Source organism: Magnolia sinica, chromosome 18, assembly GCF_029962835.1.
Source record: "Magnolia sinica isolate HGM2019 chromosome 18, MsV1, whole genome shotgun sequence".
In the NCBI taxonomy this organism is placed as follows: Eukaryota; Viridiplantae; Streptophyta; class Magnoliopsida; order Magnoliales; family Magnoliaceae; genus Magnolia; species Magnolia sinica.
The window spans coordinates 5,116,830-5,132,077 of NC_080590.1; the positions used below are offsets into that span (position 1 = coordinate 5,116,830).

A 15,248-nucleotide genomic window follows, 5' to 3' on the forward strand; every position below is an offset into this window, starting at 1 on the left:
TGGAAAACATGCTACTAGAATGACTGATCAACCCACTAAAAACAAACAACATGTGTACCTTATGGTCAAATGAAATAGCCTTTTCAAACCATTTGACAATCACATATTAGAGCTTAAAAATTGTCTAAAGAAGAATTAGAGAGCTTGGGGAAGAAAAGGAAGAAGCTCCCTCGTTCAGTAGCTAGCAATTCGTAAATCTCAATTAGAAGGATTTCAAATGCTCATGTACATGTACACATGGCCTCAACCATTTCAAAGGATGTTGTTACATTTGAGAGATTATTCTACTGAACTTGTAATCCAACACTACACAAGCTCTAAATCCCACAGATTATGGAAAATCATAGACTGCCGACAGTCCCCCCATCACAGATACCACTTCCGATAATAAAAACCCGTGTTCTGCTAAGCAAATAGACATTGATTACACACAAACATGGCTACAACTAATCTTACCGTCTGCCCAATCCAAACATGGGCCAAGCTTATATACACTACAGGAAAACAAAGACAAACACGAAAAAAAAAAAATGGAGGCTGCAATTGATTTTACAGCAGACCTCAACCGTGTCCAAGCCACTCAATGAATAGAAAGAGATTGATCCTTCTCAAGAATCATCCTGAATCGATGTGAGCAGCAGCTCCTCTGCAAGTAAAACTGGCCTAATTTAAACTCCATGAGATCTCTAAAACAACTAACGGGATCGAAACATGTAATATATTATACAGAGAGAGAACGCCAGCGTATAAACTTTCCCAGCATCCTACACCATGTAGGGAACAAACACTACAGAAGCCTTTTTTATCTACCGTTTGGAGACTCGGCAACTCTGGCAAATAAGGCAGCGCTGAGCTGCTCCTGAGTGTACATCCGGCTCGCCATCTTGATCGTTGCCTGTTGGATCATCAGGTCATTCACAACCGACACACTCGCATAATGCACATCAAGGTCAAGCTCTTTGAGAGCGGCCATTAGCCTTGCAGCTGGATGGTTCTTCTTGTTGCACTGGATCCGGATCATCGCCTCCCACCCCAGTATCTTGACCTCAATCTCAACGCCCACGCACTTGCCACCTGCTGAATTTGATATCTTGAGATCAGGATCAGACGGTGGCCCAGGGTACCGGGATTCCTTGCTCGCAACCTCCTTCTTTAGGGTATCGATTTGAGTCTGCAATTCCTCCTTGTCTGATTCAAGGCTCTGCATCTTTGACTTCAGCTCATTGATGTAGGAGATGGCATCCCCGAGTAGGGATGCCTTGTCCATCTTGGAGACATTAGGGACAACAGCCCGCAGGGCGTAGAACCTCTGGTTGAGCTTCTCCCGCCGCTGCCGCTCAGCCTCGACATGGTTTAGTGGCTCCTCGCGGCCATTTGCTGGCTTACGCCCACGCTTCCGCGGGCGCTTCTCTGTGTCAACGATGCGACTACTCTCGGCTTCCCGGACCGATGCTTCAAGATCAGAGTGGTCGGAATCGCCACCACCACTGGATTTCACAACACCAGAAGAAGGCAAGACCGCCGACGCGAAAGACAGCATGCCCTCATCGTTGCTGCCCCTGGATGTTGCCGATCTCTTCTTCTTATCTTCTGTTACTGTCTGCTGGTGATGGGAGAACACAATTCCATTTGAATTCCGCTTGCTCTCACCGAAATTCAAGATCTCACCAGATTCAGGCTTACAATTCTGTGAGGGGCCGCCACCACCGCTCCTCATGGAGCTGTCAAATCCGTATTCAGAGAAATTCAATTCCCTGGTAAAGAAGCTCTGTGTTTGGTGATTCTGCTGCTGATGCGGCTGCTGCATCAAGCTAGGGTTTTCGGTTAAACTACTGGAGCTAGGGTTTTCAAACTGCATCGACTTCGAAATGTCTGGGATAGTGGTGGACCCACTGCCCCCAACAGTGTCTTTAATCTCTATCGCGGAAGGATCTGAGAGCCAAAGTGCCGATGGATCACTCTCGCCCTGATCAGCCTGCGATGGCCAGGTGCCGCCCGCCGCAAGGCTATTGAAATTGAACAAAACCCTAACTTTATTCATCAGATCCGAGCTCTGGAAGATCAGGTCCGTCGACCCCAGCTCGACAACCCCATTCGCCGATGGTATGCAGACCACTGTCTGCAACCCAAACACCTGTGCTTGCCGTGCTCGCTCGCAGGATGAACTGGCGAGGCGGTCCCCGCCCGCAACCCATGCAGGGGCCGAGGCGAATAAGGCCTGGCCAGGCAGGCCGCTGCCGTTGATGAACGACTGCGTCATCGAGACAAGGAAGAACCACTCGGTGTCGGTGACCTCCTCATCGACGGCATCATCAATAGAAGTAGCAACCCCAGAGATCAGAGAATTCAGCTCGCGGAGCACGCGCTTCCGGTGCTCCTGATCAGCGGCAGACGTTGCTGGTGCCACCGACCGACGCTTGCGCTTATCCTCCTCCCCCTTGTAGTATCCGTCGCCCCAGCCGAGGAGCGAGGCGCCTGAGACATCAACGGACGACTGCCAGAAGATAGCGTAAGTCCAGCTCTCTCGCGCCCCTTCGATTAGGGTTTGCAGGCGCTGCTGGAGGGTTTCTTGGTTGAGGAAGGAGGAGGTCGACGGAGGAGCTGCCGCAAGGGATTTGGATGGATCAGATGCTGCGGCGGGAGCGGGGGGCGCTGTCGTCGATGCCGATGATGATGGGGCCCACGGGAAGGAGGAGAGATCGGAAGCCATGAAGGCTTCCATCATCGAGGCGTTGTCATCCGTCCAGAGATTCATCGTGGGGTAGCGGTATTCCGTCATTCCATGAACCGGACGGAAAACCGGGTTTGGGGAAGAGATGGCGGGGGGCTCGAAAGGGCGTGAGAGTTAGGGTTTGAGCGGTTTTGCGGTGGCGCTCGTCACGGGGCTACGGACGCTCCGTTTGGGGGACGGAAAACCGGGTTTGAGACGGTTAGGCTTTTTAGGCGGTTTCCAAGGATGGTTTTGATGGGGGTAGAGAGGGAGAGGGAGAGGGGGAGAGAGAGAGAGGGAAGGAGGAGAGGTATGGAGGCGGTTAGATGAGATTGGGGGGTTGATATGCGGGGTATATCAGTTCATTTGGATTTGGGTGGATTTGGAGTTCATTTGATGTGAATTTTAATGAGGGGCTGGAAACTGGTAGCGACCCAAGCAGCGCTTTCTCAGAAGCATCGCCGATTAAATCGGGGTTCCAAGCAGCCCGCTGGGCGTAGTCACAGGCCACAGTTTTTAGGGCCTCTTTGGCCGGGCAGATTGGATGGGATTGGAAGGGATTTGGAAAATAGATCAGGGGATTGGCCAGGCATGCCAAACAGACCCGGAATCCCCGGGATATAGCAATCCCATGGATCTTAAGACAATCCATTGACATCATCATCATTACCTTTAGGGCCCGTTTGGCCGGGTGGATTGGAAGGGATTGAATGGTAATAGGGTGGATGGCATGGATTTCTAGGTAATGATGGCATTGTCAGTGGATTGTCTGGAGATCCATGGGATTGCTATATCCCTGGATGGCTAAATCCGGTCTGTTTGGCACGCCCGGCTAATCCTGGGATTAAACCTTCTCATCCCTTCCAATCCCTCAAACCAAACACATCCGGGGCAAATTTGAACGATTTAGGGTGGATTGGATGGGATTTAAAGGTAATGATGGTGTTGTCAGTGGATTGTCTTAAGATCCATGGGATTGGGATTACACCACTGACTCTGTTTGGCACGCCCGGCCAATCCCGAGATTTAACTTCCAATCCCTTCCAATACCATCCAATCCCTTCCAATCCAACCGGCCAAACGGGCCCTTAGGGTCTGTTTGGGCAGTGGGATTAGAAGGGACCAGGTGGGATGGGATTCATCTGGTCCTGTGCCAATTCAACTCCATGTTTGGGCAGAAAGGAAAAGCTTGGAATTACATTAAATGGAATTGCATAGGTCCCGTGCCAATTTCACTCAATGTTAGCAAGTTGTTGTAGGTCCCGTCATGATGTGTGGGCTATATCTACACCATCCACCCATTTATCGAGATTATTTTAGAGCATGGGCTAAAAAATCAGGTAAATCCAATGCTCAGGTGGACCCCACTATAGAAAGCAACGGGGATTGAATACTTACCGTTGAAAACTTTTTGGGGGCCACATAAGTTTTGGGTCTACCTCATTTTTAGGCCCATGCCATAAAATCAGGTTACAAAACAAATGAACAGCTTAGATATAACACATGTATGTTATTCTCAATAATTTCAAATAATGGTGGGTATATCCATTCAATGTACCACTGTATTATCAACAAAGGAGGGCATTAATCTCATCTCATAGCAACGGGGGACAATCCCTGCCATGGGTAATAATTATGTTTTTTTGAATCCCATCCCGCCTAATCCCTTCTAATCCCACTGCCCAAACAAACCCTAAGATTAGAAGAGATTAGGTGGGATGGGATTTATCTGATGCTGTGCCAATTCCACTCCATGTTTGGTAAGAATGGGAAAGCTTGGAATTACATTAAATGGAATTGCATTGGGTCCCGTGCCAATTTCACTAAATGTTTAACAAGTTGTGTAGGTCCCACCATGATGTGTGAGCTATATCCACACCGTCCACCCATTTATCGAGGTTATTTTAAAGCATGGGCCAAAAAATCGAGTAAATCTAAAGCTCAAGTCGACCCCACCATAGAAAGCAACAGGGATTGAATACTAACCGTTGAAAACTTCTTTGGAGCCATATAAGTTTTAGATCTACCTCATTTTTAGGCTCATGCCATAAAATGAGGTTACAAAATAAATGAACGGTTTAGATATAACACGAGTGTTATTCTCAATAATTTCAAATGATGGTGGGTATATTCATTCAATGTACCACCATATTATCAACAAAATATGGCATTAATTTTATCCCATGGTATTAGGGGACAATCCCTGCCATGGGTAATAATTATGTTTTTTAAATCCCATCCCACCTAATCCCTTCTAATCCCACCGCCCAAACAAACTTGTTTGGGCGGTGGGATTAGAAGGGATTAGGTGGGATGGGATTCATCTGGTCCTGTGCCAATTCCACTCCATGTTTGGTAAGGATGGGAAAGCTTGAAATTACATTAAATGGAATTGCATTGGGTCCTGTGCCAATTTCACTCAATGTTTAGCAAGTTATGTAGGTCCCACCATGATGTGTGGGCTATATCCACACCGTCCACTCATTTATTGAGATTATTTTAAAGCATGGGCCAAAAAATTAGGTAAATCTAAAGCTCAAGTGGACCCCACCATAGAAAGCAACAGGGATTGAATACTTACTTGTGAAAACTTCTTTGGGGCCACATAAGTTTTGGATCTACCTCATTTTTAGGCTCATGCTATAAAATGAGGTTACAAAACAAATGAATGGTTTAGATACAACACGTGTGTTATTCTCCGTAATTTTAAATGATGGTGGGTATATTCATTCAATATACCACCGTATTATCAACAAAGCATGGCATTAATTTTATCCCATGGTATTAGGGGACAATCCCTGCCATGGGTAATAATTATGTTTTTTGAATCCCATCCCACCTAATCCCTTCTAATCCCATCGCCCAAACAGACCCTTAAATCCCATCCAATCCACCCTAATCCTTTCAAAATTGCTGGGGACGTGTTTAGTTTGAGGGATTGAAAGGGATTGGAAGGTTTAATTTTGGGATTGGCAGCGCGTGCCAAACAGGCTGAAATATAGCAATCCCATAGATCTTGAACCAATCCACCAGTGTAGCTATCATTACCTTGAAATCCGTGCAATCTACTCTAATACAATCCAATCTCATCCAATCTGCCTACCCAATGCCTGCCAATTTTAAATTGGCATTGTGCCACGTTCACCTAAAATAACGAAAATGCAACTTCAGCTTCTCTAGCCGCCTGTCAGGACCTGCTTGGTCTGTAAGATTAAATGGCATCCAATTGCATTAGATGTGATCAACACTTTTAGATTGTATGTCCGGAAATATCATGGTATTTTGGTATCCAATTTTTGTGTTTGGGATAAATTTCTTATTATGAAAAAAAAACATTTGACTAAGAAGAACTCCATTTGATAAATTATTAAATTGTAATCAACTAACCAAATTCACAATGGGTGCCAATCACTTGTACACTTACATAAGTAGAATGTCACATGTAAAAGGTCTATATGAATGAATTTTATGAATAAAATATATACATTAATATGAGGCTACATGTGTAATAAATTTTAAAATTTATTAAAAATTTTGAATAGTTCTAAATACAATACCATCCAACATAATTTCAACCCTTTTCATCCTCCCCAAACTCTGAATAAAGAAATGGCCAGGGCTTTGTATAGTTTATGTGCATTTTTATTCTGACCAGTGGGACTCATAATTAGCTAATCCAATCAGTTGATATGTTTCTTTTCGTCCTTAATGGTTGATGAACAAAGAAAATCATATATAGGGAAATCAAATCCGTTTGATGTATGACCCACAAATAGAAGGCTTTGAAGACATGTACAGACAGTACTTAACAGAAAATTTTGAAAAGATCGGTCACACGGATATTACAATTTAGGATTCCTTTTGGACGTGGTTCCTCTACGGAGGAACACAACGCATCGAAGGTCCGGATTAGAAAACATGGACTGCGTATTCGGTGGCAAATCATATGCGTGGGAAGCTCAGCTGGGATTCTAGTAAAAATAGATGTTTGACAAACTTTCAGAGTAAGATTGATTACGTGGACCGTTTAGATTGATCTACCTATCTGTAACTTGTAAGGTGGCAATGTGCATATGTATGGATGGTCAAACTCTGGCAGAGTAGTCTCTTTAGACAAAGTTACCGGAATGGAACCTTAGCTTCTTCGCTTCGACAATTAGTTACGCGGGAAATGGTAGTACGAGGTCGACCTCATGGGAACTTCCCATGAGGTCGAGCTGTGTGGACCCCACCGGGATGTGTGTCGATAGTCCGGTGCACCATTCCATGCTGGACCATGGACTTTTTTTTTTCTTTTTTTTTTCTTTTTTGTGGTTAGCTTGTTAGTACACACCCATGTCAGTTCACACACTCCATGTTAGCCACCCCCACCATGGACTTAAAAATAAAATCAATTCATGACTTGGTGGGCCACGCCACATACAAAAGTTGAGAGGGGTTATCCTTCCATTAAAAAACTTATAATCATTTATTGGGCCACAGAGATTTGTTTTTATAAATCCATCCCATCTATTGTGTGTCCCACTTAGATAAGGGGTAAAATCAAGTTTCAGGGGCATCCAATACTCAAGTTATCCCCACCAAGTGCTTTTATATGTTTTAGCTATGTCTTTAAATTGTTTTAGATGGTATGGCCCACCTAAGTTTCGCATACGGTTGATTTTGAGATATCCCATAACCTAAAGGGGACCCATAAAATGCATGATGTTGATGTACGACACACATCATGATGTGCTCACAAAGTACAACTTCATGGTAAGTACACATGAGGTCAACCTTATACCATTTCCCTAGTTATGCCTGCTTTAAATATTTTCCGTCATGAAAAGCGGGTCATCGAGGAATACCAATTTGAAATAATCCACCAGCTGGGCCATGTTGATCAGCACAAAAGGCACTTCAGCAGATAGGGCCTATGATGAATTAGACCATGGAACGTTCCTCCTTTATTGTAGGAGAATGGACTTTAATCCAAACCATTGATCATTCTGATCCATAATCTAATGGGTAGTATCATTTGTGGGGACTCTTTCATTGCAAGTGAATTAAGATGGCATTGAATAGTTTTTTTTTTCTTTCTTTCTTTTTTAAGGACACTGTCATGCCTTGAAATTCGGTGCTGAGTTGGCTAGACTCGACTCCGAATCCCAGGTTGTGGTTAAAAATTTTAAATATTCTTAACTACTAATTTAATAAAAACTACATTATAATAAATTAAATATTCATCTAATACAATGTTTAAACTCACTTTTAAGTTTTTCACTATACATTTTTTTAACACAAATAGAAAGGTATCACTATGAATAGACGTATGGTTACATCGTCGCTCCATTTTGCCTATGACTAATCTTCAAACCTTGAAACATTGTTAATGTGGGGGTGAGCATAATAGCTCGTGAGATCATATCCAACCCAAATATGAAATTTGTATAATTATACAAATTATATAAATAATAAAATAATTTGTTTAAAGTTTAAAACATGAATTAAAGTACCAAATCTTAAAAGAAGAGATGAATATAATACTTGAATCGTAAAGATGCTCCGAAAGTGAAACTTTCCATGAATTATATAAACAATAAAATTAAATAACCATCATCTTTTACAACACCGTACCCAAGTGGATGGCCACGTTTCATTAATGCGCACGCACTGGTGCCTCGAGGTGAGGGATCATTTATACATTAGCTGGTCAAACTAGTGCTTCAATTGTACTTCTGGCATATGTTCGCGTACACAATTGTACTCATACGCATACACAAAGGAGACTCCAAAGGATCTAGTGAGTTTTAGGGTCTTTCACCCAAGGAACACAATCGCCCTACTTGCTTGCTTTAGTGACTTTCACCCAAGGGACACAATCGCCCTACCTGCTAGCTTTAAGGACCTTCACCCAAGGGACACAATCGTCCTACTTGCTTATGTGACGCAGGAATAAACGTGATGATGTCAAGCACCGTCTTCCTCAAGATGATAGCTATTCTGAATCCATGGAATTTCTCTGGACTCCTCACAGAGGCTTCTCGAATCCACAATCTTGATAATCGCCTTACCTCGATAGTCTCTTTCAGCACGATCTAAATAATCGTCTCCATGGATTGGTCATCGGGCAAAACCTTCATTATTGTCCTCGTCGCTAGAACTTGAATCATTTGGTGTAGCCCTATGGTTTACCACTAGTAACGCTTTAAGAAAATTGGAGTTGTGTCGTACAGCGACCACGAGCGGTAGACAACCATAAGTGATGGAGCATCGCCTAGGGCTCGAGGTGGAAGTAGCACATCTACAAGACGGTCGAGGGTTGCCTGCAACCCTTGTATAGTCAACTGACTCTCCCGATGGAAAGCTTCCATTCTTTCCATAAGATCACCAATCTTTGGATCACCGTCCAAAGGATTTTTGCTCATACCTTCGTTGTTTGTCATCGGTCTAAGGGGAATCCTCGCTCTGATACCAATTAATGCAGGGATGAACGTGATGAGGTCGTGCACCGTCTTCCTCAAGAGGATAACTATTCCGAATCCACGGAATTTCTCTAGACTCCTCACAGAGGCTTCTCGAATTCACGAGAAAGAAAGTAAGCAAAATAGAAAATAAATTCTACAAATTTTGAAATTGATTAATAAATCAAATAAACGAGTTCACAACCCTTTAAATAGGGATACCAAGCAATGGGAGAGAAATCAGAAGCAAACTACAACTAAAACTCCTAGAATTCACAACTTACTACTATTTATAGACGGTCGTGATGTCTACTAGTGCGCAAGGTTTTCGGCCAAAAATAGTAAGTATCCTATTTGGCTTTACCAAACCATTCTCCTAATTATTATAAGCTCTTTTCACGTTGGGCGCAACTCCTAAAGCCTGGCGGATGAAGAGTTATAATCAAACTAAAACTTACTATTTATAGTAAAAACAAAATTAAAATAGAAAAACGACCATCGATCTGAGGGTATTTCACAAATCCAGCTAACGTAATCCGGCGTAGCCAGGTTAGTTGGCTAAATTAGCCCGTTCTACCCCAAAATCATATATTTTACGCCCGATAACTCATTACGGATTGTAAGATATGCCCGATCTAAGGTCCGACGGTTCAGATCACTTTTGTCATCAACAGGGCCTTTTCTGATCCATCTTGGCCATGAAACTATTCGCGACCCGCTCTACATCATTATGTCTTTTAAGGACATCTCCAGGGCAGCACACCTACATTCCAACCTTCATTCTTAATTAAAAATAAATATGCACATGGTATGAGTGACTACCATCCATTCAAATAAGAATTATTAAATATGCGACTTATTGCATGTTACATACAATCTATATATCAATATCACATATTCTTCATTATTCTCAAATTTTGTATGAAAGTTGTTATAAGGTTCGATAGCTATTAAATCAGTAATTATTTTAATTAAATAATTAAAATACTTGATTTTAAATTTAGAATTAATTTTTTTATATAAGTTGATAATAAATTTATCAAAATTAAAATTTTATTTAAATTTGAATTAAAATTTCTTTATGAAATTGTAAATCAGTCAAGCATAGGAACTTCTAAATGTAACCCATTTTAAATTACAATTTCAAATAAATTAACATATTATTTAGTTTTAACAATTTTAATTTAATTAATTTAGTAATATATGAATAAAATTTAACTATTTTTTTAATATATAATTTTATGCTTCCTTCTAATAGATTATAATAAAGATCTATTATAAATATATATTAATTTAATTTTTATTTATTTGTTTTTTTAATTTTAAAATCATAAGACTTACATTTTTATTTTATTAAAGTTCATCCTATTAAGCTTAGGTAACTGTATAAATGGAAAACCCACATTAATAATTAATTTCTAATATCTAAAATTTAATTTATTAAATGTCAAAATTTAAATTAACCATTATATATATATATATATATATATATATATATATATATATATATATATATATATATATATATATATATATATATATATATATATACACACACACACACACACACACATATTGTTTATTTATAATTAAATTTATCTAATTAAAATTAATTCTATAAATTCTAAAATTCATAACTTAATTAAATCACCAATGAACAACTAAGTTAAACAATGTTAAATTAAATTTAAATGCAGATTAGTTAATTGTACATTAGTATTCCTAAAATAAAAATTGTACTCAATTTATGTTATATTAAATTATTAAATTTGAACTTTATTTATTATTAAAATCTACCTTATATTATACATATCATTATTTTAAATAGTATGAATTATTATAGTATATTATTTCTAATTAGTTTTTTTTAAAAAAACCTAAAATGAATAACTTGAGTCATTTTATAGATTTACGTCACTAGAATTAATTTAAAATATAACTTAAGTAGGATTCGGAATAATTTTTAATTTAATTTGTACATAATTCAAATAGCTAAAAATTTATTTTGTATTAAATTCAAAATTTTAGAAATGTAAGTATTTTTTTTTCTTTTAATCTTTTTGAACATATTTTTTTTCTCTAAATATTCAAATAATAAAAATATCAAGAAGAAACAATAATTCCTACAAATTTCAATTTATAAGCAATTAACTATAAAAAAATAATAAAAATTTAATAACAATAATTATAAAAATTTCATATTAGAGATGGATCACCCACTTTGACAAGATCTTATAAAGCTTTTTTTTCCTCTCGTTTTTAGTTTTATTTTTTAAAAAACTTTTTTTTTATTTGTTTTTCTCACAATTTCTCTTCTCATGCTTATACGGCTACACACATTACCCTATTTATATTAGAAGGTCCCATCATACGTAATACACACGTAGAATAAAACAAAACCTCTTCTTTAAATGATATCTCTTTTAAGTGAAACATCCACCACCATTAATTTCATTTACTACAAAAAAATACATCATATGTGTATGATGGATGTGATGTTTGGTTGTGTGTGTGCATGGTTGTGCATGTGTGAGTAGTGTACACATGGGCATACATGTAAAATGGTTAATGTACTATGGATAGTTGATCAGGTGGATGGGTTAATGGAACGAATGGATGGATGAATTAAGGTGACGAGTTGAGGAACTCTTTAGAAGGTTCTGATTTGTTTATGAATTTAACGATTTCATTCCATTGGTTTAAGTTAATAAATGGGTGATCGGCTGATCTTGTAAATAAACTTGGACGATTTTAAATTGTTGGTTCAGTCATTGTGATGGGTGATCTAAATTAGTGACCCCTGATTATATTCATATGCCATTTTTTCATTTCTAAATCCAATATTCATGTGCTAATAACTCTATTATGAATTAATATATTTATATTTTATTAAAAATTAATAATATTTAAAACATGCTACTAATACTTTAAAATGTTATAATTTAAATAAGCATGTCACACACGTTTAGGATATACTATATTAAATAGTTATATCGTATATGGATGGACAGTTGGGATGTATTAAAAATAAGATTTAAGTGGACCATGTGGTACCTCAATAAGTAGAGAGGTTCATGTACAATTGATTTTATGAATTAGTTATCCGGTTGTGAGATATGAGGCGTCGAATTTACAATTGTACATATAGATGTATAGATAGTTTTCTCCTCTTTTAAAATTATGAGTTTACCACCAAAATATATGGCTTGTGGACCTCTAAAACATGTTAAACCACATTCCAATGTAAGAAGTACTGTGGTAAATTTATCCAAAAAAATATGAGAATCATCATAGTGATTTTTGTTTAATTTTTAGGTGGCCCATTTGGCAGATACATGTATGATGTACGGTTGAATGATAAGATATATAGAAACTAATGAAATGATTAAGAGTCTAATCTTATATGCATGTTAATGTGTGATTACTTACATACTCAGATATGTACAAGATATGTATTTTTTTTTTTTAATCAGATAGATGTACGGTTGATTTTAAGTATATGAGTAAAGATAGTGCATGTACACATATACATATATACACAACCAAAACTATATAATTAAAAATCAATGATACATACTAAATAAATCGATCATATATATCAATGGTCACAACTTGCACACTTTATACATGCATGTATGCATAAATATTTAGATGGATGCAAATGCATGCATGTGTACCAAAATATCAGGTCATTACATTCAACCCCCTTATAAAAAAATTTTTACTCAAAATTCAAATATATCCAAAATGTGGATGGGTGAGGATACTCCTCTTAATAAACGGTGTATTTAAGTGTCTACTAAGTTCCATATGTTATAAAGTTTAAGTGGGCACAAGAGCGTGTAAATCACTATAGCAATTTGGGTTATTATAGACACCCACACCACACATACATTAAATGGACACTTGAACTCATGACCTCCATATTATACTAAATGTACACGTGAACCCATGACCTCCATATTGAAACAAAGTCTATCTACCACTTAGCCATGTAACCAATCCCATAATCCTATGCAATGAAAAGTTTAAATGGGTCCTTGAAGCTACTTAGAGTGAGGGATTTGGAGCATATAAATTAAAGATTTTAAATCTATCATCTTTATTTACGGCATTTCAAAAAACTCAGTGGATCAAGTAGGAGCTCCATTGAGTTAACCGGAATTGTCCAGAAACCTAACCAATTCACAATCTATGGATTGATCCTCTCCAAAACTCATCCAAGTTTTTTATAACTGAGTATTGCTTTTACATGGCTGATTTATTGAGTTAAAAACTTGGCCTAAGTTAATGTAAAAAATTTACTAAAATCAAATCCATGGTTTAAATGAATGTATTCTAATTATTATTATTTTTTAATAATCTAGGCATTTTATTTTAATTTTCAATTCTTTGTTTATTTAATACACTTAATCATTTTTGCATTTATTTATTTCCAAATCTCAATATTTTAGTTTCTCCTCCTTTGTAGATCATAACTGTATCTCCTTTATAAGCTTAGAACTTTTTCTTATAGTAATTAAAATGGTATTCTTAGACTTATATATAAATTGTTTATTAGGTTAATTGATGTCATTTAGATTTAAGTGGCTTAAAATCCAAAACTATTAAGGTCTTGTTTGGGAGCGTGGATTTGGAACCCCCTAGATTTGGAATCCTCCATTGTGTTTGGCACATTGGATTTAGAATTCCCTGTAATCCAAAAATAGTTATGCATAGTATATTTATAAGGATTTGAATTTAATTACTAAATCAACTTTAATATTTTTAATTAGTGAAGGTATACAATGTTTGACACAATGGTAGTAATAAGCTCATTGAAATATATATTTTGCTCGAAAATGATGAAATTTCAAGTCTCAAATGGGCCATAGGCACAAGATCACATCCGAGTGACAAATCAATAATTTAACCGTTGATTTACATGGATAATGTTTGGATGATGAAGTTTGTCATATTAAAGTAATTATAGTGACGCAGTTGATAATATGTTTATTTTGGGATATCATCAGTGGGTCATATGCCTAATAAATTAGTAGCCTAGTGACACATATGTTACACGTGAAACTGTTGCAAGGGATTTAGATGTAATACAAGCTTCCACTTTGGATTTCAAATCTTCTCTTTGAGGGGATTTGAAATCCCCTGAATTTGAAACCCCGCACTTACTTTATGGAGCCATATATATTAGGGGCTTTGAAACAACACCGGTAATGTCAGGATGAACTTCCTGAGCTGATAAGACACCGATGGAGAGATGAACTTTGGGTTGACCTTGAGCTGAGCTACTTAAGGGCATAGCTCGGTGATGGGAATCATCTCTTGAGCTGATTAGATCAACCTTGACGAGAGGGATGGGAAATCCGAAAAGGATTCTGCCTTAAACCAAGAAAGAAAAGATTCAGCATGATTCTATCTAAATATCATGCTAACAGAGACGAGCCAACAATGCTTTTGGAAGTAGATTTTCATCCAAATAAGGACCCTCCAACGAATACCACTAGGATACCAATGTCTTGAAGCCACCTATATACCCTATAAATACACTCATCGCAATTGAAGGGGGTAAGTAACAAAAACTCTATCTCAAGTCTCACTTCTACTTTTGGCCTGCCCACCTAACTTAGGCATGGAAAGATCCCCGGCCGCAATCGGCACCCCTGCTATCCTTTACATATTATTGATGCAAGTATACGTGCATTTACAGGCAACTATACCTCACCAGCCAGATTCGAGCAATAATAATTAGTAATAAATACAAAGAAGTAAAAAGGGGTGTAATAAAGATAATAATAAATGTAAGCATGCATGGTGTTATTTTTAAGTTAAGAAATATTTTTTTCTTACATAGTACTTATCAACATTAATTTAAATTAACAACATCTAAACTGGTTGGACCTAAGGTATAGTCTAACCAGTTGGACTTGAAGTGCCTCATACATGTGGGCATTCGTGCGTGCACGCTCATGGCTTTCTATTACTTTCCAAGGTATGGTCCACTTAGTGATTCGATAATCCTAATTTCCTAACATCTCATCATCACGGTGAAGCTCACTTGTTTCTAGGTGTGGATGGCATACATGCACCTACATACA

The 15,248-nt window shown here is 38.0% G+C and overlaps 1 protein-coding gene across 1 annotated transcript; it reads right to left on the bottom strand.

Moving 5' to 3' along the window:
• Positions 1–209: 209 nt before the first annotated feature.
• LOC131234013 (transcription factor MYC2) lies at positions 210–3,053 on the bottom strand. Its single transcript, XM_058230964.1, has one exon. It carries the CDS (start codon positions 2,777–2,779, stop codon positions 803–805), a length of 1,977 nt encoding a protein of 658 aa, XP_058086947.1. The 5' UTR covers positions 2,780–3,053; the 3' UTR covers positions 210–802.
• Between the last annotated feature and the right edge of the window lie 12,195 nt (positions 3,054–15,248).

Coding starts and splice junctions, on each gene's coding strand:
- LOC131234013 (XM_058230964.1), bottom strand. CDS start 2,779: ATGACGGAATACCGCTACCCCACGATGAATCTCTGGACGGATGACAAC.